Source organism: Myiozetetes cayanensis, unplaced genomic scaffold (genome assembly GCF_022539395.1).
Source record: "Myiozetetes cayanensis isolate MyiCay16 unplaced genomic scaffold, myiCay2020 scf13, whole genome shotgun sequence".
In the NCBI taxonomy this organism is placed as follows: domain Eukaryota; kingdom Metazoa; phylum Chordata; class Aves; order Passeriformes; family Tyrannidae; genus Myiozetetes; species Myiozetetes cayanensis.
In genome coordinates, this window is record NW_026086937.1 from 19794803 (window position 1) to 19817843 (window position 23041).

At 42.3% G+C, this 23041-nt stretch overlaps 1 protein-coding gene across 3 annotated transcripts in view; it reads left to right on the forward strand.

The window, feature by feature from the left end:
* MECOM (MDS1 and EVI1 complex locus) overlaps positions 1–23041 on the forward strand; it is a 331033-nt gene that overhangs the window by 143304 nt on the left and 164688 nt on the right. For all 3 annotated transcript variants that reach the window (XM_050308405.1, XM_050308404.1, XM_050308406.1), the window contains exon 2: positions 3919–4268. In XM_050308405.1, the coding sequence (XP_050164362.1) occupies positions 3919–4268 (350 nt within the window). The remainder of the gene's footprint in view (positions 1–3918; positions 4269–23041) is intronic.

A 23041-nucleotide genomic window follows, 5' to 3' on the forward strand; every position in this document is an offset into this window, starting at 1 on the left:
ATTTCAGCTGCACAAAGTCGCAGTCTCGCTGAGTGTGTGGCCCGGTGTGCTCTGACAGCAGCACGCCTTCGCCTCGCCCGCAGTCGCAGCCGGGGGAAAGCGGTTTGGGTTGTGTTCAGCAACCTCTGCCTCTCTGTCATCAGTGCCTCTCACCTAATTGCTCTTGGAGAGGAAGAGCCTGCTGAAACTGCTAAGAAACATCCTGGTGGAAGGAAGTCCTCTCCTCCTCCCAGCCGTGCACAGGAGGCCTCTCAGTGTCGAGATGACCCCAGGCCCCGCAGGAGCAGTGGTGGCTTTGGCACTTTGCTCTCCCATCCTCATCAGGCACCTCCCCAGCGCGTGGCCACAGGGGCTCTTTCCTGCTGGCGTGCAAGGTTGTGTCAAAAGTGCAAACCCAGGTGTCCACCCATGGTCTTTTAGTAGCAATTAACCTTTCCTCCTGGGCTTCCTTTGAAGCTTGCTCATGTTTTTGTTGTAAAATAGCGGTGAAGAACTTTATGGAGAGTAACATCTAAGCTTCCACACTACCTAATCTCATCTCTTCCCTCATCAGGAGCCTCACTTCTTATTTCATCCTGTTTCTAGTGGGGATAATTATTGGAATTTAAAGAAGCCATCTTGAATTTCAAAACTGCTGTGCTATCTGTGTGAATGATTTGCAGTTCACTGTGAAAATGATGTTTATCAGCAAAGTCCCTGGGTTTAATCCTAACCTTGCAAAGGTTTTGTATCAGTCAATATTCTATGGTTTTGCTGGAAGTCCCTCTGATCTATGTGGATGTAAATTTTAAGGGGAATAGTCACACGCCCTTTGAAAATTAGGCCCAGATCCTTGGTTCATGTACATTGATTTTAATATAGCTCCTTATATCATTAATTTCACAAATATGTCTTAGTGGTCTTCCCATCTCTTACTCGGTCATAATTCAACTCTGTGTTTATTTTGAAGTTTAAATATATGTTTTGTTTTTTTTTTCTAGAATACATTGCTATTTCAGTCAAAAGTCTATTTCAGTAATCTGTTCTACCCACACTGTTAGAGCTTTGGGGCATACAAGGCCTATTATATTTTCCAGAGCTTTCAAGCTGAAAGCCAGTGTTTAACGACGACATTGGGTGTGGCTGCTGGAAATCAAAGGAGGCACAATAGACCCAGCAAACGGACTTGTCTCCCTGCCAGCCTTCCAGAGGCCAATTTATCAGCTGCAGGTTTGACCCTATATGGGTAAAAACGAGTGTAGCCAGAATGACTGAGATAAGTATAACCGAGACCTTTGAGTCTGAGAAAGAGAAATTAAACTGGACTGTCCCTGGGGGAGAAGAAACATCTGTAAAGCTGTGCTTGCTAAATGTTTAAGGCTTGGCTTGTGCTGGCTCATGGGCAGGCGCTGCTGGCAAGTGGGGCTGAGGAAGGTGCCTTTGGGAAAGGCATGGAGCAGGTCATTGCTTGCTGTGACTTAATTTATTTGGCTGAGATTCTTTATTATTTGGTGGAGGAGAGCTGACTGTGGGACACAAGGAGAGCCTTGGTTTTATGGGACACTGCTTTGTGGGACAGGGAAAACCACAGTGGCAGTGTGAGATAGGCTTTTTTAAGGAGTTTGAGTGTCAGGCACCCAGCTGTCATGGAAAATCAGTGGGATTTAGATGCCTGAAGATTTTATCCCCCAGACCCCCCTTCCAGCGAGCCATGTGCTTATCATCATCCAGATCACTTTTCTTGAGCGATTTCTCTTCCTGCACCCCATGTGTATACATGGGTTGGAGTTTTTTTATCCCTGTTTCAAAAACAGCTGAAGTCTTTTAGGCAGGACTGCAATCTAAACAGTTGGGGAAAGACATCTGAACGGGAGTGAGCCTGCCCTGGCTGGACACGACGTTGCTGCCAGCATGTGAAGTCAGGGAGCACATGGGAGTTTTGGGGGTGCTCAGGAGATGTGGAGGAAGCTCTGTCACCCGTCCCACCACGCTGGAGCAGAGCTGTGTTTGGGGGCAGCAGCAGTGCCATGATGTAAGAGATGGCTCCTAGTGGGGTTGTCTCAGAGCAGAGCGAAGTGAGTGGTGGCATCCAGGTGGAGCTGTGCCTCTATCCTTTCCATGTCGTTTTTCCTCTTCCTTGGAGTCCAGGATGAGTGTTGCTGTGGGCAGGAAAGTATGGGAATGGTGGTAGGCACAGAGAAACCCCTCTGCACTGGTGCTTTGACGAGCCCTTGAGCATCTTTGCCAAACTCTGCAGCACTGAACTATGACAGGATGGCAGGATTTCTGCACCATAGGCAGTGGAAAATCCCTCTGTGTGTCCTTCTCAGCTAAATGGTGGAGTCAGTCACGATATTTTACTTCTCAGAGTGCCAAGTATTAGAAAAGTGACAAACTAATCAATATTGGGTTCAATCGTTGAAGTGCGGGCAGAGTCTGCCAAACCAGAGGCCGAGGGAACGGGTAGCTGAACTTTCTTGTGACATGTATGAGGTCATAGCCAGTGCCACATAAAAGAAAGAAAAACAGTTCATGGCTGTGAATAAATTGCTCACAGATGAAGAATCCAGTTTGCCAGTCCTGTGATGGGAGCAATCTATTCCAATGATTTGTTATGTCCCAGTGTTTGTCTTAGGCAGTACCAGAAGCATGAAAGTACAGATATAGAACCTTGAGATAATATGTAACAAAGATGTGAGAGACAATGGGCTATGACCAGTTTCCAGTGGAAAAGGCATACGGTGCTAATCTACCATGGATAGTTTCTTAAATGAGCAAGAAATTGAAAGAACATTTTAAAGTTTCCTGTTTCTTCACTGAAACAGAGTCGTTCTGAGTGTCAAGCCCAGCGTAACGCTTTAATTTCTGGGCCAACCATATTATGCAAATATCCTCATGCTCAGGTCTTAAATACCCAATCTCTCATTTCAGTCCTTGGAGAAATGTATTCTCACCTCCTATTTAGGTTTGAATTAAGTGGAACGAGTTCTGGTGTGTATAAAAAGCCAATAACGTCAATAAAATTAAACGAATGTAAATAATTAAGAAGTTTCTTTGGTTAGTTGGTTTTTTTGTTTGTTTTGCATATGTTATTGGGCTGAGCACTGTGTTGCTGGTACAGTTAAAGCCCTTGCTGAAGTAACTCAGTTTTTTTTACTAAAAGGAATTTACAATCAGTCTTACATTTTGTGCTGTCAAAAACAGTGAGTTTTTTCGGTTTTGTTTTGCTGGCTAAGCCCCAGAGATGAAGGTTTTTTTAACGTGTTTTGGATCTGCCTCAGGTTTTTTTTTTTTTTTTGTAACTGTAAGAAGAGAAGGTTCATGTTCTCTATAAGGTGCTGCTTGGATCCTGAGGTTATTTTAGACCATTGCATTTCTTGGAGGTCAGTGGTAAGACACTGATTTACATCAGCTGAAGCTTTTGCCAGGAGTTGTGTGGTAGGCTGGATCCCTTCCTCCGAAGACTAATTGGAGGCCATCAAACTTAATTTTGGCTACTTTAGGTTCAGCCTGTCTCTCTGAAAGACCAGTAAAGCTTTCCTGCTTTTCACTTCTCTTAGATTTCAGTTGTAACGTGTAATGCTGGCTTTCAGTTGTGATTTTCAAAGCGTGTGCGACGCGAAGCGCCGTGTCCGGCCCGGGCTGGACAATGGGTGTGCCTGCCTATACATCTGCATGTAATTCCCTCGCTTGTGCTCAGTGATGCAAACCACTTTTGATGTCAGGAATATTGAGAAACACTGTGTCTCCCCCAGGCCTACACTAGAGAAAAGGCTCATGTCCTTCCAGGGTGAGGCTCTGCAGCGGGGTTAGTGATTGATGAAGGTGCCGCCCGCCTACCAAACCGTCCTCTCCGTTTTGTGTGTACAGGCTGAAATGGTTTCATATGCGAAATCTGCCAGGATACTTCAAATCCTACTGTTTGGCTTTCTTTTCCAGGTGATGAATGTTTGTACGAGAGCTTTCCCGAACTTCCCTTGGAGGAAGCACCAGAAGCTGATGGAGAGGCTGCAAATGTTCAGTGTCCAACATCCGTCAGCATCCAAGAGCCATCTTCTCCGGCAACCTCCAGCGAAGCTTTCACGCCAAAGGAGAGCTCTCCTTACAAGGCTCCAATATACATTCCCGATGACATTCCCATTCCTTCAGAGTTCGAGCTCCGAGAATCCAACGTCCCTGGAGCAGGATTAGGGATATGGACCAAAAGGAAGATTGAAGCAGGGGAAAAATTCGGCCCTTTTGTAGGAGAGCAGCGGCCACACCTCAAAGATCCCAGTTACGGTTGGGAGGTAAGATGCTCTACTCTCTTTTGGTCTGTTGAGTTCTTGTGTGTCTGTAAACATTATTATTTGCAGAATTTTGGTCTGATCCTGCAGCAACCAGAGCATATTTGTGTGCACCAACTGCTTTGTGGCCTTTTGGCACTTTCTGTGTGGAGAAAAGTGTCAACTGAAAGAGGAAAAAAGTCAGGAATTAATATTGCTCTTCATGCATGAAATCTGTCTGGGTGGATGCTGGCAGGTGATGTGTTGTTGGAACATTTCTGTAACCATTTTTAGTCTATTCTTGAATAGTTCTGCAGTATGTCTGTGAGTGAGGGATTTGCAAGAATCACTGCACTTTAGGTTTGAAAAGAAACTGGGTGCTGCTTTCAGGCTGTCAGTTGTCACTTTCTGTCAATGATGACTAGAATAGCCCTAAAATGCAGTGTGATGTGGCTAAATTGAAGAACCTGGTGTTACTTGGGGAACCTCAAGAGTTGGAGTGTTGTTGGTCCTGCTTCCATTTAACTTAATGGGAATTTTGCCATTCCCTTGATGGAGCATGTTTGGATGCTGGTGTCAGACCCAGCACACGTGGGGATGGTGTGGTCCATGTTGCTTCTGCAGGCACTGGGAAATGTTCCTTTTCCTGAAGGAGTTCAGGGACTCCTTTCATGAGTACAAGGGTTGGTTCTGCTTTCCCTGCCTTTGGGGACAACGTGTTTCCCTCGCTGATATCACTGTGGAGCTGGCTGAGCTGCTGGTCCATGGTCAGGTCAGGGATTTAGACATCATGTGGTGTATGTTGCTGTTGTGTTATGAGGCAACAAATGTTCTTGCGTGGTTTTATTCATAGTTTTAACAATGTGCTGTAGGAACAGAGCTTAATCTCAGTTTTCCATCTGCACGTTTCCTTTGGTTTCTGATAAGGGGAGCAGTGCAGAGTTTCCATGGGTCTCCAGGGGCACAGCTGACCTCTGGAGAGATGTGAGTTCATTTTCCCAGGAAAAATGGAGTTCTGCCGTGGAGCAGAGCCTTGCAGATATGGTGGAAATGGAGGTTTGATTTGCTCTTAACTATCCATAAACACTCGGTGAGTTCATTCCCAACTTTCCATCCAGTTGTTTAAACTCTTGTGAGACCTGTGACAATATGACAGAATAGTGTCAGGAGAAATTATAGACTTGGCAGCACTCTATCAAGTTAACAGACTCTGATGCAATATAATTGCTAGTGAGAAATCATTATTATTTGAAAAAGGCACCAGGAAACCATAAAATCTGACCTTTAACCACACCACAATTAAGTTCAGATATTGATAATAGAAGCTAAAGAAAAACTGTTGAGATATGACTGTACCTGCAGATTTAACATATTCCAAAATTAGGGTATTTTAGACTGTAGTGCAGGATAACCCCACTAAAACTGAGGGAAACCCATCTTGATTTTCACATGCTCAGATGTGGATAACATGCTACGATATTACTCATTTTCCTGCTTGAAATATTTAGGATTTTGGAGCCTAAGATATCCAGACAAGAAATTAATATCTTGATAGTGCTGGAAGCCCAGCTGGCAGACTGAACCCCTTTCAAGCTGCAGGACTCCTGCCATTTGAATAGTGTTATATATTTGGGACAGCTGGGGGAAACTATTGAAAAGCTGTTGGAGCAAAATCACACAAAATCAACAGTCAGGTCCCTCTGCAATTTTGTCACTCACTCAGCATTCTGTGGTGCCCAGGAAAGCTTGAAACAGAATATTTTTCCAACAAGTGGGTTTAAATACCTTTATTGTAGCTGAAAGGAGACGAAGAAATGTTGGTTACCAGAGTTTACACAGTGAGTAAAATGGCACATAGTGGTGGTTAGGGCTAAAGGATGGATGAGAGGGAGCTGGTCGTGCTGGAGAAGACTTTCCTGGTGCCCATTCCTGCCCAGATGCTCATTATCACACTCCTCTGGAATCCACCACTTACTTGGGCTTGTGCCTTGGAATAGAAAACGGGGAAAGAAGCTGTTACTGGTGTGTGGACTGACTGATTAAAGGCAGTGTGGGATGGTGAGGGGAAAGGTGTCATTTATTGAGGTTTAAGTATTGTCTTGGGAATTTGAGCTTTTCTGGTGATGTTGTTTTCTGCTTAGAAGGGCACTCTTGAAGAGCAGGGCATTTGTCCAGCCAGGTACCAATAAGCCAGTTAACAAATGAGAATTCATTCTGCTGTTGCTGATATCAAGGTGAAATTTCATAGCTGGTCTTCAGCAGAGGAAGGATGGAACCAAAATGTCTGTTTTGGCACAGACTGTGGGTTTAAGTGAACTTTGTGGTACAAGAGGCTTTAAAATCTTTCTTTCCACAATGGATCCTTACTTGATGAGTGAATTGCACTGATGTAGATTCTGTCACAGTATTCTCTTATGTTGGATTACATGTAAATCCTAGAATAGTACATTGCTGGGTAGTGTAGAGTCTTATACTAGAAAATTTTAACCCAAAACCCTACTTGCACGTTGGAGGGAAGAGTTTACAGCCACACACAGATTTGGACTGTAACTGCATTTTTTGGAAAGGACATTTTTATTCCCTTGCAAAAAGTTGTCACAGTTTTGGGTATTTCCAGCTGTGGGATACTTCTGACTTCCAGTTTTTCTGATTGATATCCATCTGAGTTGAGTCTGGGATTAGCCTGTAGTGGTCGAGAGAGGAGTGGAAGCTGGAGGACTGGTGCTGTTAAATTTTGCAGCCAGGCAGTTGATGATGAAGATAAATTTGAGGCAGAAGGCTGAGGAATTTCACAGAGCCCGTTCCTACTTTCTCCTGTAGAAGACTCCCTATGGCATCGACGCAGAGTTTTGCCAGAGCAAGTCCAAGCAAACAATGTCTATTGTGTCCATTTATACAGTTCAACCATAAAACACCCTCTGGGACAAAGAGAATTTGTTGTGATATAGTTGTGCTTGGGTCATGATTAGAGTGCTGTAGATCAGTTTAAATGAAAAGCCATAAATTTGAATTTTATCTCATTTTGCGGGCCTGGAGCTGAGCATTATCTAATCAGGTATTGGTTAACTAAAGCACAAATCGAACAGGGGGTCACCGGACAGGGGGAAAGGTCGAGCTTTTTTGCAGTTTGTCACGGAGGTTTTAGTGTTTGCCGGCAGCCCGAACATCCGAGGGGGTCGGGAGGCTGTTGCTCGGTGGTTGTTTGAAAAGGGAAAATTGACTGCTGCTTAATCAACAAAGAAAACAAGCTTTTAAGGGATGGCAGTAATTTCTCTCTCTTTTTTTTTTTTTTTTTTTTTTAAAAACAAGAGCAAGGGAACTCAAATTTAGTTGATTTCATCGTGGTTCATGCCCTGCTATGAAAAACAACTGGGAGAGTATTTCAAAGCAAGCCCTTGACTGGGTCACCAAAGCACAGGCACCTTCCTTCGACCGGCACCTTCCGGAGGATGTTGGGCATCCAAATTCAGGTCTCTCGCTGCTGTTGCAAACTCAAAGTCTCACTCATAAGAACAAATTCTTCCCAGCTCTTTTTATCCCAAACTTTTATTTCTTTACTATGAGGGCAAAACCAGGAGCAATAAACTCTTATAAATCAAACCTGTCACAGAAGTAAAAAATATTTTAGGGCTTTATAAAGCAGCATATAATCTGTTTATAGAGCAGAGTATATTTTCCTGTCATGCCAGTGAGGCTGAAAAACAACTCATATTTGGTAGAGTATGCTTGAGCTGATGCTATTACTTCTAAATGGAAATTAGGAGGCCATTTGGCTATTTATTTATGTCTCCTCTAACATTTTTGATGTGAGTCCTTGGAGAAAATGGCACAGCTTCCTAAAAATTGTTCTGGAGTACAGGCTTTCCTGTAGGGACTGGAATAGTTGCAATTTGAAGCTTTGATTCTGTGCTCTTTGGCTTTCTTTTGGCAGTCCTTAAAATTAAATTTAGGTTTATTTGAGATTCTGGGGTCTGAGAGGTGTACCATCTCTCTCTGAAAAGGAAATAATAAGTTACAAAATGTAAAGGCTTGTAGAGATGAAATCTGATTTATGTGCTCCCAAATCTGAGTTGTAGGATCTGAACCTATAGGTTGGTTTTCGTAGCATCCAAAACCTTCTAATCAAAGGGAGTTATCAGCTGATTCTTCTCTATGTATAGATGATAGCCCCTATTTTTGGGTCCTCCTTTGGAAAAACCCATGTCAGAATGTTGAGAGCAGCATATTTTTAAATTTATTTTTAAAAATATAAACAGAGCAAAAAGTATCATATAAATAACTTCACATGGGATTCACACAAGTTAGACTGTTCTTATTAAAAAATGACAGTGCTGAGGGAAATGAGTCCCTTGCAGTAAGTGAAATCACTCAGGGAGAGAACAACAGATAATGTCTTTTCCAAAAAGAAAAAATAAAAGGAACAAAGACTTCATCACTTCTGAATATTTTTCTTTGGGATATGGACTGTGTCCTAGTGTTAGATAAAAAAACCCTTTATTTTCTGCTGTTGTCTGACACTTTCACACTGCCCTGACTTTTATAGACCAAATCTTGGCTTTTTCTTGAGTTGTTTTGAACAGTATTAACGTGCAAAACAGCTCCACACTCGACCAGGAGGTTGGAAAGCAGGGAAGCATGATACAGATTCCTTGCCTATATTTTCTCCTTGCATATGGATTTCAGCAGTATAGAGACTCCAGGGATTTTCGCAAAATTATTATTGAAGCTAAAGCAGGATTAAGGATGTGGACTATTCTGTTACTTGGAATTAAAAAGGAGTGATTTGTTTTATAGTGGGAGGTGGGCCTGCTTTTTGATCAATACAAGACCAGCCCAGTTTTACAGAGAGCCTGTTCTCCCCCAGATCAACAGATCATCCCCTTCTGGCAGCTCCAGGTGGGGGTGACATCCTTACCTCGTCTTCAGCACATAGGTGATGTTTCATCCCATTTGGAGCTCAGCTTTGCAAGGCGTAGAGCGCTCTGGCTGAGATCCAATAAAGCACTTAGGCACGGGCTTATCATCAACAGGATTACCCAGGTGTTTGAGCTAAGCACGTGCTTAGCCGCTGTGTTAAGCTCTCAGTGAGGGACACAGTGTTCAGTGCACACAGGATGGAGTTCATACTGTATATCTCGCCTGGGGTGAGTGTGCATGAGGGTGCTCCAGACAGCCCATCCAAGGCTGTGCTCTAAAAGGACGTTGCTTGTGGTGCTGTGAGTGTTACCAGCCTGAATTCTTCTGTTGTTTGCATCTGGGTCTTGTGGTGAGGCTGTGACTGAGCCAGCCATGGCTGCAGCAGCAATGTAGAAGGGCAGAGAGATACTTTATGAGCAGAGCTTTGGTCCAAGAGTCCATGTCAGCTGTGCCCCTACCTGTTGTCACTAGCGCTTTCTCCCTGCTCGGAGAACAGACACTTTATCATTGCAAATGAGCAAACATCAGGTCCTTGAATAGCAAGATGTGAGCAGGTGGACCCGTCACTCAGTTTGAATTAAATATACTGATGGCAAAGGAAAGCTGTTGGTCCTTTGGGTTATTCCATGTGGATGGAAAGGTTTAGGATGGGGACCAAGCAGCACTAACCCACTGTTCTCTTTCCTCTGCTATTCCTATCTTACACTCTTCAGTTCTCCCAACTCTTTGTTAACATGATTAGGCAGGCTCTTTCATCACGAGGTTGGTGGGATTTGATGCTCTGGGTTTTTTTGGGCAAAGACCACAACCCTCCTTTGCTCAGGCAAACCTGCTGCTCACTGGAAGGGGAGCACAAACAAGATCTGCAAAGCTCCCTCTTCAGCTGCCTGGGTGAACTGTTCTCAGAAAACATTCAAACCAGTATCACACAAGGCAGCTGAGAGGCTGTAGTAGTTGCCAGCCCTCTGTCCTGAGCCATCTCTAGCGCTGGGGCTCCTGCTCATGGGGCTGAGCCAACCCAAAGTCTACATGGCAACAGCTTCAGGAAGAGGCTTTTGCCCAGTGCAGGAGGTTGAGCAGCTGTTGGTGTGGCACAGCTGTAAAACCTCACAAAAACTTCTGTCTCAGTTAAACCTGGAATGGTTTGTGTAGAATTCACTGTCTCTCCACCCTCAGTGGATGCTGCACTGTGTCCTTGACCTTGAGGGCAGGAAATGTCACATTTCGTGGCACGGTCTAAAGCCACAGAAACCTCTCTGTGGGTCTGTGTATGTGTTCCCCACAAAGCCACTGAGGTTTTAATTTAATCAGGAGGAGCATTAAATCCCAAGGGAAGCAGAGTTGAAACCATAAGGGTCAAGTGGACTTAAAAGTAGGAAGGGGAGAAGGAAATTTTGTTGTCTTCTTCAGAGCAGAACTGAGGGGTTGTTTCAGGAATTTGTATTTCTCTCCAAAACAAAGTAGTTGTTATTTATTTAAGAACCACCAAGGTAGATTTTATTTGAGCTCAGTAACACTGTGTTGAAGCAGGTAATAGCATTAAATTAACAGAGATAAAAGCTGACACCGGAGGAGATTTGTGAGATTATCAAAATATGAAGAAAAAAAATTGAGATATGCCAAATGTCACTTTAAAGCCAAACCCAGTAAATTGAATTTAGCCATTAAGATAGACAACAGTAGAAAGAAAAATAAAAAATATTAAACTGAAGAGAATAATAATTACATCTAATAGAACTGACAATCATAATTCTTCCCATTAAATAAAAATGTTATAAAAATTTATTATGAAATGCCACATTATGCAAGCCAGGATTCAAAGATGAGTTCCTTGCATTAAGTACAGTAGATGCCATTAAGGAAAACAGTCAATATGTCACTAAGCCACGGCCTGTAAAATTAAATTGATTTGGTAAATGTAAGTAAGATAGATCTGTTTGCTTTCATCATCAATTTTGAGTGGGTGAACAGGTGATGTCACCAACCTGGGAGCGATAAAGATGCAGGACCATCTGGAAAGCTTTGTGATGGATGGGCAACTGCTTTTGGATAGTGACAGTGCTGTGGTACTTTGTCACTTGGGATGCAGTACTTAATAACTTTTCAATACCATCATAATAAATTTCTCTGCCTTATTAATATAGAAATGGTGAGTTATTACTGTGATGGCTATTGTAAATAACAAGAGATGCAGCTGTCAGGAGCTGATTGTTTGGGCATGTTTCTTTAAGCAACACAGTTGACTTGGGATAATCAACGTATGTCTATACCAGCAGAGTTTATTGCTCTTGTCAAAAGAAAAAGCAGCATTATTCAAAAATTATATGAAGTCCATAATAAACAAGTTTAATATATTATCAGACTTTTCCTATAAGTTTCCTAACACGGAGCAGTAAATCACTTTTAATAATGCCTTTCCGTGTACAATAATATCCTTATGCTGTAATAACGTCCTTTCCTAACTATTCACCAAACAGAACTTCTGAAAAAACAGAAGGGTATCTCGCACTCATCAGAACACTTACAAAATTAAATCTCCCTATTTCATTAAAAGGCTACTTCTGATATAAAGCTGATGGGCTTCTAGCTGTGTCTTTCTTTTTTTATTTTAATTGAACAGATGTAGTTAAAAGTAATCTACGACAAAGAAATACAGACAAAATTATAACCATGTGTCCCTAAACACTGGCAGGAAAGAGCATCTGTGGGTGTTTTATGAAAGCCCAGTGCTGCTCCGTGACATTGCTGCTAATGTCATGGGTCTGAGGACTGGAGAGAAACAAAATGCATAGATAGCTGTTAGCAGAAGATGAATTACCAGATCAATCATTTAGCACCATTCAGCGTATTACACCATTGTTCCCTGGGAAGATAATTAAATCAATGATGTCTTTCTTATTTGTGTAAAGAGGCACGAACTTGTAAAGAATATCCAAACCTCCTCAAACATATTACTGCTGGATTTTTTTTTTTTTTTTTGTTTAAGCCCTACTGACTTTGCCTTTCAGGCTCTAGCTTTGTCCCTCTTTTCAATTAAACGTCTCTCCACCATTTCTATGACTGCTGAAAAGAGAGCCAGCAGTCTATTAACAGGCAATAAAGTTCAGGAAGCCTAAGACTAGTTTCTTGGGTCAGAGGTGAAAATTGCATGCTAAATGAAACAAAGGTGTGTCTTGATGGCTCAACAAGCAGTGGAGAGCCGAGGATACATGTGGGCAGGAGGAGGTGGTCATCATTAAACAGAAGCAAATGAAGGCGGGAGTTGGTGTGCGGCAAAATGCTTATTAACCCCGATGAACACGTGCACTTCAGAGGATACAGCGCTGAGGTTTGGCATTTAAACCACCACGTGGTTTTAACCATATCACTACAGTCCAGGCGTTTGCTCTCATGAAGACATCACAAAACTTTAAGAACGAAACAAAATGCCCAAACCTTGCTTGCTGGAAGCCTGCAGATGGGGATGTGTTCATCAGAATGGCGCAAAATTATACTTATTTGGAAGTAAAAAAAAAAAAAGTAAGCAGTAATTGGCTAATAGGGTATTTCTACCCCAGAGAGTATTAATATGGAGTTTTATTGTCGTGACAGCCCTCATGTTTCCTGGCTGAATGGTAGGTGGCACACGCAGGAGTGAGGACAGAGGTTGTCGTAATCCAGCCCGATTTTATGTGATCGCGCAAACTTTGGCACACACAATGCTCATTAATTTGGAAAAAAAATACAGATGTTAAGTAGCCCTTCCTTTTAAAGTCCAGACCTCACGTTTAGTGTGGAAAGATGTAAAAGATCCCACAAAAAGCATAACATTTCATCAGGTGAAGCCTACGGCGTAAGGGGGCTCTTGTGTATAGTGGGTTTCCCAAAGTGTTGTTCTTAGTCTTAACTTGATGAAGTGTATTGGCAACACGCACCGAGCTGGCTCTTGACATGCTGTGTTGGAGACCTGGTGTGGGGCTGTTCATGGTTTCCAAGAGGAACCTTCAGTGCCCTCCTATCATCTTGAAACGGCCTCATGTGGCAAACAGGCTTTCAGAAAGTGTAGCTATTGGCTATGTGGGTATTTTATTAAAAAATAAATCTGAATATTAATGTTTTCTAAGAGATTTGTGGTCACGGTGTTTCTGTTGCTTACAGCAGCAGGTATTTCAAAACCATGGCAGAAATGTTGATTTTGTACAAAAAAAAAATTGTAAAACTCTCCTGGAGGGGAAAATGGAAGTTTGGGGATGGGAAAGCTTCAGCATTACTGTGTTTACAGAAAACATTCTGTAAAGCCAGATTTTAAATAGTCATCTAGTAATAACCTCTAAATAAGCCAAAATTTGCATGTAAACATGGAAAAGGTGATTTTTCTTGCTAGTCTTGACATCTAGCTATGTGGACTATCTGTATGTGTAGGCAGTGAAGTGAGTAGTCAATGAGGAGGAGAGAAAAAAATTTTTCTGTCTTCCTTTAATGCTAAAACCAGGAACAATCCTACTAAACCCTCTTTGCAGAGGAAGAAGGTGCTGATGCCCTGGGAGAGCAATGATGTGCTGCAGTGCTTTGCCATGCCCTTTGAAATACACCTTTTCTTTTGTGCAGAGAACAGCATCTTACCATTTTGCCCCAGTTCAGGCAATGTGAAGAGGCCTTTTTGCTTATTTGCTTGAAGACCTGTGGTCTCATAATGCATTTTCACCTACCTGCTGACTTCTCTTTACTTCCTTCATCACAGTTCTCCTCCTTCATAACTAGTGCTGCTGTCCTCCACATCACCCCAAAACCTTGCACTCTGCTGGGATCTTTGTTAAGCCTTGTGAAAACCCCTGTAATTTCCTTCTTCCCGGCATCTCCCAGATCTTTTGTAAGTCCCTTCCATCTTTGGCACTTATCACTGGCCCTCATCATCCTCCCTTTACTTCTCAGCAGTGCCATCATAGTTGTCTTTGCCTCCAGCATTGGCCGTGTACACATTTTGCAACCCAGCCTCTGATTGCCTTTTAGTGCCTGCATATATTTTAGTTTTCTGCTGCTCCTATCTCAGCTCTCCTCATGTCAACACATCAGTGTCCCTCAGTTGATTTAGGCTCAGGGCTTCCCTGCCCTTGGAGACACAGTCTGCTCATCTCTTGCCACAAACTCTTCCCTCTGCTGACGTACCATCACTTCTACCCTTGCCAAAGCAGCTCAGTCCTTACCAGTACATGCCCCCACTATTTCCTTTCAAAAGTTGATTTTCTCAAATCATGCCCCTAGTTTGATGGCTGGCATTGTTGCAAAAAGGCAGCACCTCAGCTTCTGTCCTCAGAGCCTGTTTCTTCCCACTGATGTGAGCAAAGCTGAACAAAGACACGTGTTTTAGGCTGAAATGGGGATTCCCTGATTTCACAATGGTTTAAATAATTATTTGAAAATTATGACTTTAACAGAAGGTGCTGTGTGTGTAAAAAACCCTCTTATGACAGAGATTTGGCTTGGAACGGGTGACTTGTTTGGCATTTGCATTCAAATACTTTTGTGCTTCTGGAGCATTTTTAAGACCGGACTATCTGCTCCCACCACCCACGGCAACAATGCACAAGTGGAAGATGAAAATTCTGGTTTTCAGCCCCAGCATTCCTGAATAAAATTTAGCTGATTGCAACAGTATCATTTCGGGTGTGATTTTTAGTGGGTCTCAGTTTGAATGGGTTTTAGAATAGGTGCTTGAGCAGCTTTTGTCCCCATGCTAATGCCCCGCAGCAGTGGGAGTCAGGAGGAGTGAAATGATGACCTGAAATAGCAGACGGCTCCAAACAGAGCTGGATTAATGTGAAATGGGGCCCTGGTCCTGTCCAGCCAGGAAGCTTCAGCCAGCCTGGAGGCGCCCGTGCCATATCCCATCCCGGATCTCCCCAATCAAGCCCAAGGCCACCGAGCCCCCTGTCCTTCCACAGCACAGAAATCCCCCAAAGGGGTCTCCAGCAGCCCTGACAGGGCCGTGAGCTGCTTGCCAGGCCGAACATGAAACAGCAGAGGGATTAAAACCCAATTTGCCCATATTTGGACAGACTTTGTGTAATTTTTTTTTTTTTCTACGTGACAGATGCATTTGATGTGTTTGGAAAATTTGGTGGTAGCATTCCTCCTCCTGTGATATTGCCAGGCTCGCTCTGTAACCCTGAAGAAGAAGAAGGAAAAAAAAAGCCTTAGTGTTGGGAATTATAAATAATTTGATGCAACAGGTTTAAGTTACCATTTTTGTGGTGAAAAGAAAAGCTTAGCATGATCCAGATTTTCCTTGGTTTCCTCCCATTCTGCTGAGAAGCAGAAGTATTCACATTTCTTTGTCTAACAGTTTTATAATGTCTTAAGAGATTAACAGTGAGCATGAATGAGGGGCTGAGGATTAGACGACAAAAAGCCCGAGCCGTCCACTACCTTGTTTGCACATTTTACATTTTTCAGCATTGCCGAGCGAGTATAGAAACTAAGGAAAGATAATAAGGACCAGAGTCCCAAAAGTGTTTAGTGATTCAAAAAAATTCAGATGCCATGTCAGAACTGACAGAATGATGGAGCATTATGTGGCAGGACCCACTTTTTTGTCTTAGGGTAAGCTCTCGCCCTGAGTGAATGCAGATGTTATCGCAGGATCCCAGACAGACAGTCAGTGAAATGTGACAAGCTGTCAGCAAAGTTACACTACGTTGAGTTTGCTAAAATATCCCAAAGCTTTATACATGGCTTTTAATATATATATATATAAAACTCTTAGCTCAATCAGTCCAGGGTTGGGGGGGGGGAAAGAATCCTGGTTACAGTAACCTTTCCAGTCGGGAATCCTTTGAATGGTTCAGACGTGGCTGTAAAAGTTTTTTAAGAGTAGGGGAAAATTATCATCTGAAGTATTTGGAAGGCTACGTTGGCATCAGTAGGATTTCTGAAGGCAAAGCCCGTGCATGGTAAGGCTGTTAACCACATGTCATACTGTGTCAGTCATTCCCCGAATGATTTGGGCATTTACCCCTGTGAAATGCTTAGTCAAATCAGTAATAGCAGCCAGCAGAAGTGAACCCTACCAGTACTCAGCTTGGCTTTCTCTTTAGCAGGGTATCAGCTTCAAAACAGGGCAGTTATAAATAATTATAATTCCTTTACTGGTTTTTTTTTTTTTTCCCCTAACCTCAAAATTAGATGCAAACAAGCTGGTAAAATTGCGAACTAGATGGTAAAAAAGAATGAAAGGTGAACTTACTAAAATATGCTCAGAAAATAAAAATATGTGACAGGGCAAATCGATGCAAATGATCTGAATTCAGACGCTCTGAAGTAATAATGAGGTTCAGAAAATGATTTTTGTTTTGAGTTTTGGGTCTGCGAGAGATATTTGATTTGTAAATATTGTAACGAGATATATACGCTTTTAAAATTTTGAGTAGAAAAAGAAGGGCCCCATTCTGCATAATTCAAAATATTTGACTTTCAAGGAATGTGCAGAGAAGTGATATTATTTATATCCCAATGCACTTCCAGGACTGTGCTTGCTGTTTTCTTCTTTTAATACTTCATTATGTAGAAAATATAAATATATACTGGGAAACTCAAATATTTTTACACATGCAATCGATTTTCACTTTTGAATTAGGACTGAGTCGGATTCAAGCTTTTAAATAATTAGAGGACAGGGAGCATAAAACACTGATGGTTTCAATTTATTTCACAGCTTTATTTTAAAGGTATATTTCCTTATACAGATGAGTAGATTTTGATTTGAAAATACTAAAAGTAAATTGCTTATCTGTTTGGTAAGTAATTATATATATCACTCCTAGGAACCCCTTAATAGTGTGTATTCTTGTCTTATTACTCTTAGCTTAAGCCTAAATTTAATGAGAAGGCTGTTTATAGGGGCACAAACTAATATATTTTGCTGGAATAAGAGTTGCAGCACGCTTGTTCTCCTTGAAGCAGAGCAGAATAATGTGTGTGATTTATAATCAATTTAGATCTCCTTTGGAATAAGATGATCTTGCATTATTTGTTTCCATACACTGAAAATATTAATTTACTTGTAGAAGCAGGGCAGAAAGGGAAACGTAGCCAGCCACAATTTAGTGCAATTTGTGTTACAGCAAAATGAATTACCAGCCGACACAACAACCTCCCAGATTCGGAAAAATGGGACATCGAAGACACGGAGGAGATAACATCTCACACTTGTTTTTGCAAAAAAAAAAAACCAAAGCAAAATCAAACCAAAAACCCTGAAGTAAACAATCCACCTAAATTATGCATATGGAGGAAATGATTGAGAATATGTTTAGCTGGTAATCGCACTCATGCCGAAGTTTTAAATTTCATCTGTCTGCTCAGATCTATTGTGATCCATTAAGTGGCTTCCTTTTTTTCTGACAAATTGAATGCTGCAACTGCAAGGAGCTCTTTTGTTCTTTTAATTCAGTCAGCATGGAAATGATTTTCTCATTTCAGGCCCTTTTCTGTCCTCTCTTCATTGTGTCAATAAAATAGAGTTGTGCAGAGCTGCTCTAATCAGCTTAGAGTGCTAATTCATTGCACTGGGATGCTATCTGGGTCCGGCTACAGGTGGGCACTATAAGGGGTCAGTCTCCAGGGGAGTCTAATTGTGTCTCTCTTGGGTCTTGTTTGCAGAATAACTGAAATCTCAAACCCTGGCTTAAGAAAGGAAGGGAAAATGCACAAACACAGTCGTACAGGAGCTCGCACCGTCCCCAGATGCACCACTCGGTCTTGAAGTTGTTTCTATTTTGACACCAGGGAAGGGAATGCTTTAGTTTAGTGGCAAAAGATCAGTAAGAAACTTTGCAGATCAGTTTTAAAATTTATGTAGGAATGTGTTCATTTTGAGATACAAGTATGCAAGAAGGAAACGAATGCCATGGTGCCTGTGAGAGGTTTTGGGGGAATCTCACCTCTAGATTTCTGAGGCTTTTAAGAGACTAATAAAACAAAGGAAATGCATTACTGAACTAACAAATCCTCTCTGCATGTGCCAGGGGTTGTCTTGAGCAAGCTTTTTGTCAGGGCACCAGGGTATGTAGGGTGTGAGGAGTCTGCCCAGTGCTGAGGCTCCAAGGCAATCCTCAGGCAAGCGAGGCAGGGATGTGCTGTGCCCCTGTCCCACTCCACTGCCTGATCCCCATGGCAGCTCCTTCCTCCCGGCGTGGAGAGGCTGTACTAACAGCAGGAGATGAGGCTTTCTGCTGGAGACTTTGGGTCTTATGTTGGGTTATGTCAGGGAACTGATTGGGAAAGACCAAAAGAGGATAAGTGTGAGGAGAACGGAAACCTTGTGTTTGCCTTCTGCCCCAGTATTGCACAGTTTGGCCTCAGAACTGTCCCTGACACAAGACAAGCAGACTGCAGGCTTTGCTGCTTTGTTTTTTTAATAGAAGTAGTATGTGTGTTTACCACCAACCAAAAAAACTGAGAAAAGAGGCACTGATGGTGAGGGGGGTAGGGAATTCCCAATGGTATCTCCTGTCTCCTGCCGCCTTGTCCCAGTGCAGGGGTTGTGGGAGCACCTTCCCTGTGCTTTGCCCTTGTCTCTGCCAGCTCTGCACCCTCAGGGCAGCCCTGGGACCTCTTCCATCAGGGACTGAACAGAAAGAGCCCAGATTTCCCAGGCAGACTTGATAGATGCTGCCAAATATCTTCCTGAAGCGAGGCCAACAACCCCAGCACTTGCTATGCAAGCCAAGAGAGATGGGCATAGATGAATTACAGGTCTCCTACCAAAAATTTCTCATCACCTTAAAGATAGCAGAGCAGCCCTGGCATACCTCACTGGGGAGGAAGGGCACGGCACGTGGCACAGCAGCCAGTGACTGCGGAAAGAAAAATGCGGTAAAAGTGGTAAAGAAAACTGAGCAAATCATAAATTTCCTTAATAGCATAGCAACAGGTAGAAGCAAGTGTATTTGGACAGCATTTTGTTTTTAAATTAGCATGGAGATTTTCCCACAGAATGCATTTCCCTTGCCCGCAGTTGCTCATGAAAAAAAATGGGCACTTTTTGGAATTGAAGAAAAAATCTGAGTCTGAAAAAAAAAAGAAGTCTCTCCTAGTCTCTTCTTCCCTCTCTGTGACTGAGGTTCTTGCTTGTTTACGTGTAGGAAAAGCAGATAGGTCATACCTGTGGCATGTGGCCCTGGGGCAGGGGCAACTCCTCTCCTGGAGCACAGGGGTTTTGGGGAACAGGGATGTGACAAAGTCTCCCAAAAACTGGCGTGTTTTCTGCAGAGAAACCAGTGGTGGCTCAGAAACTATTTCAAAGCAAAATTGGCTCTACAGGGCATCAAAACCTTGTCCTTGGCTACTTCCATGACTGCATTCCTCCTTCACTCCAGACTCAACCTGATTCAGTTTGGGCAGGACTGTTCCCCACCGGTGGATTTCCTATGGGAGCGATAAGCTGTCACTCTATTGTGGTTTTGTGGCAGTGCTGCCACCATGAAAATTAATTAACATACCTGAAGACACCCCTGAGCAGGAAATCATAGTGCTGCTCGGTGATTCAGGGGTGAATAGGATCTCTCTATTATCAAAACCTCCATCAGGGAAGAGGAAATTAAGTTCCTAATTAGACAGTGTCCAAAGGAAGAAGTGAGGCATTGAAGAGATGAAGAAAATTGAGAGGTAGCTGATGCCCGTATCAGGCTAATGATAGAAAAGGAAATAGTAGAGCTTGAAAGGTCGCTGACCTTATTAGGCTTGGAGAAAAGTAGTAGATCTTCAAAAGCTTTCACCTATGATAGGTTGACAATGTGTGAAGTTCTCTAGATGGTCAGAGAGGAAAGACAGCCCAGAAAGACCATGGGAACAAATTAGGTAGATTACAGTGAACTGTGTAGATACAGCATAAAAAGCATATTTAGAAAAGAGAGGAATTCGGAGGAGAAATAGCCAGAAATGTTTCGTTATTTGATGATGTCTGTTTTCAGTATGAGGACAGGATTTTCTTTCCCACTTAGTAGTTTTATTTTTTATACCATCAATTGAACTCAATAATAATCCCTTACTGGGTTTAACATTTCCCTAATGAAGTATTTGCTTTCTGCTAAACTGAAATACTTCAGTGGTAGCCAATTCTGAATATTAACTTCACCGAGAGGAAGATAGTGTTGCTAAAAATAACGTCAGCATTAGTTTTTGAATATAAGAAAACGTTCTGCATCACTTAGTGAAAACATTGCAGATCCCTTAGTGGCAAGAGACTTTTGCCTTGGAATACCAAACCTGGCCAGCTGCAAGAGTTTTAAAGGCTGTTACAGGCTATTTTCTCAGTAGGTAAAAGCTCCCTGGCTCTTTAAATGAGATATTACAAGAAACAAGTCCATAGCAAGTTAAATGAAATACCCTAAAGCCTGCCTTCTCCCAGCCTCTCTTCCTGCAGCAGTTTTGTGCCGTCCGTAGGTGATTTCTCAGAGCCAGCAAGGCCTGATTAAAATCCTCCCTGCTGGTTCATGTGCAAGTGTGGGTTTGGGTTTAGAGGTAAAGTTGCTTCTCTGTCTTTCTGGTAAATGCTTGAGTTTTCTTGTTCTGACTGCTGGTAGGAAAGGGGGAGAAGGAATGCAAAGAAGAGGAAATTAAAAATACAGCACTGCACATTTTTCATGCAACAGGACCAGTCCGTTTACAACGTAACATAACAGCAGTTTTTCAATCAAAATAAATGAGGACAAATTCTCTGCCGGTAAAAGTAGATGTGGCACCCTGACTTTTCTTTTGCAAAAGCAAAGTATGATCCACTCCAACACAATAAACCCAATGTAAAGACAGACCATGAAAAAGCCTAATTTTTTTTCTTTTGCTATATAAAAAAAATTTAAGTTGTTTTTTTTTTTTTTTTTTTTAAATACTATGTGAATAACAGGGCTGTTTTTAAGTGAATACTGTTGTATTCTGAAATTAAAAAAAAACCCTTTGCAGACAGGTGCTACCACATGGCATTTGTCAAGTAAGGCAGAGATGCTTGCTGGATCTAAAGCTAACACTTTCCTGTCATCAGAAGGAAAAACAGAAGGGAAACGCTTCGTTTCTTCTTCTGGTGCTTGTGATACCCTCCTGTAGCAGAAGTAGGAACCCAGCCTGGAGGCCAGAAGTGCTGCTGGACCCACCTCCAGAAGAGCAGCGCATCCCTAGGAGGGCTGTGCAGTGCTAAAGATCCCGGAGATGGTGCAGGGCTGCCACCCCTGATTAGAGGTGGTTTGTAACAGTATCGTCCTGTTTTCACTCACCACGGTAGGACATTTCTACTGGGCTAACAAGGCACAGGGTAATGAGAAACATGCCAAGTTTAAGGGAAAGAGGAGTCGAACGTCCGTACAGGAAACAAATGTGATCAATTACCCCAAGTGTAGAGCTCGCAGATACCTTATCTTAAGGCTCCTTAAAATAAGAACTTGATTGTTTCCAAATGCGTCTGAGAAGCCAGTGATAGAAACACATTAATGTGAGAGACACAGGGAATTTTATCACCTCCAGGAATTGTCATTATTACTTGCTTCTAAAGAAATGGAAGAATCAACACAACCTACTAGCATATGATCCTAGCAATAAATCCATGACTACCTGTGCATGTGCAGGCTGTGCTTGTGCATTATATTATTGCAGTCATTAAACAATATTTCAGAAAGCCTCCAGTATTTGTCACAATGCAAAAATCTGTTTTTGCAGTTTATTTTTATTTCACTGCGGGTTTTTTTGGTAGAACTGGACTTGTTTCTTTTCTTCAAATGTATTAAAAAAGTTTTCCTGGTTGATTATTCTCCTTGTAGGTGCTACACCTTCTGTAGACAGCTTCTGAACTTAGGTTGACATTGGAGATGGAGATTGTTGGCTGAAATGTCTGACAGAACAGTGTGTTTTCTGAAGATACGTTTGCAGCAGGGAGAAATGTGCAGTGGCAAGCTCATACTGTGGTATGGCTCTGACCTTAAGATCTGTGACTCTCTCCGAGGTTTATGAAGTAAATCTGGAATGTTTAGGACAGGAGCATATTCTTTTTCATGAAATTACTGCTGTCTGTAGGGGTGGCACCTGCAGATGACCACGAGTCTGGAGTGAGGCAGTGTTGGTTTTAACAGGAGTTAGCACCGGCCTTCTTTATTCCCACACACGATGGCATTCCATAGGTAAACAATTTCAAAGCTGGGTGCTCAGGATTGAAGCACCAGTAGAAAGAATCCAAATGCAATTTTGTCAGCAAAGAGTCCAGATTGGATTTCAGAGGCGACTGTTCATTTGTAAATCCACACCTGATCCACCTTTGCATAATGAGGACTGAAATAAGGGCTAGAACATTTAAATTTTGCCAGACATCTCTTGACATCAGTGCTCCTATATGAAGGGGATTATTGCATCATTCAGCAGGGGCTTGTTTCCTTCAAAATGTGTTTGCCTCTCTCCTGGGATGACAAATTTGGCATCGTCTTTAGCACAGTGTTCTGTTTGGCATTGTTGCTTAGTGTTTGAGATAAAAATTAAGTTGTTTTACCACTCATGCACATTTACTAATTCCAAAAGAATGAAGTGTTTATTGCAAATAGTCATTTAGGTGCAGCTGAACTCCTCAGACATGCTCATTATAGTGATGCATGGGGTGGACATTTCAAGGGACAGCATTAAAATGTTAAAAAGTTTCAGGCATTTACCTGGACCTATATTCAACACTGACCTGTTATGGATTATTGAAGTTCTTCACTTTAACCTGGAGACATTAGCCAGTGCAAAAGTAATGGCTGCTTTAACATCCATGTACAAAAGTGGAATTTAAGAGATTAACTTGCATTTGACCTACTTCAGCTCTCCTGGTAATGAGGGGTGCAGAGGCACAGAATTAATTTCTCTCAATTTGTGGCTCTCAGGGGTGC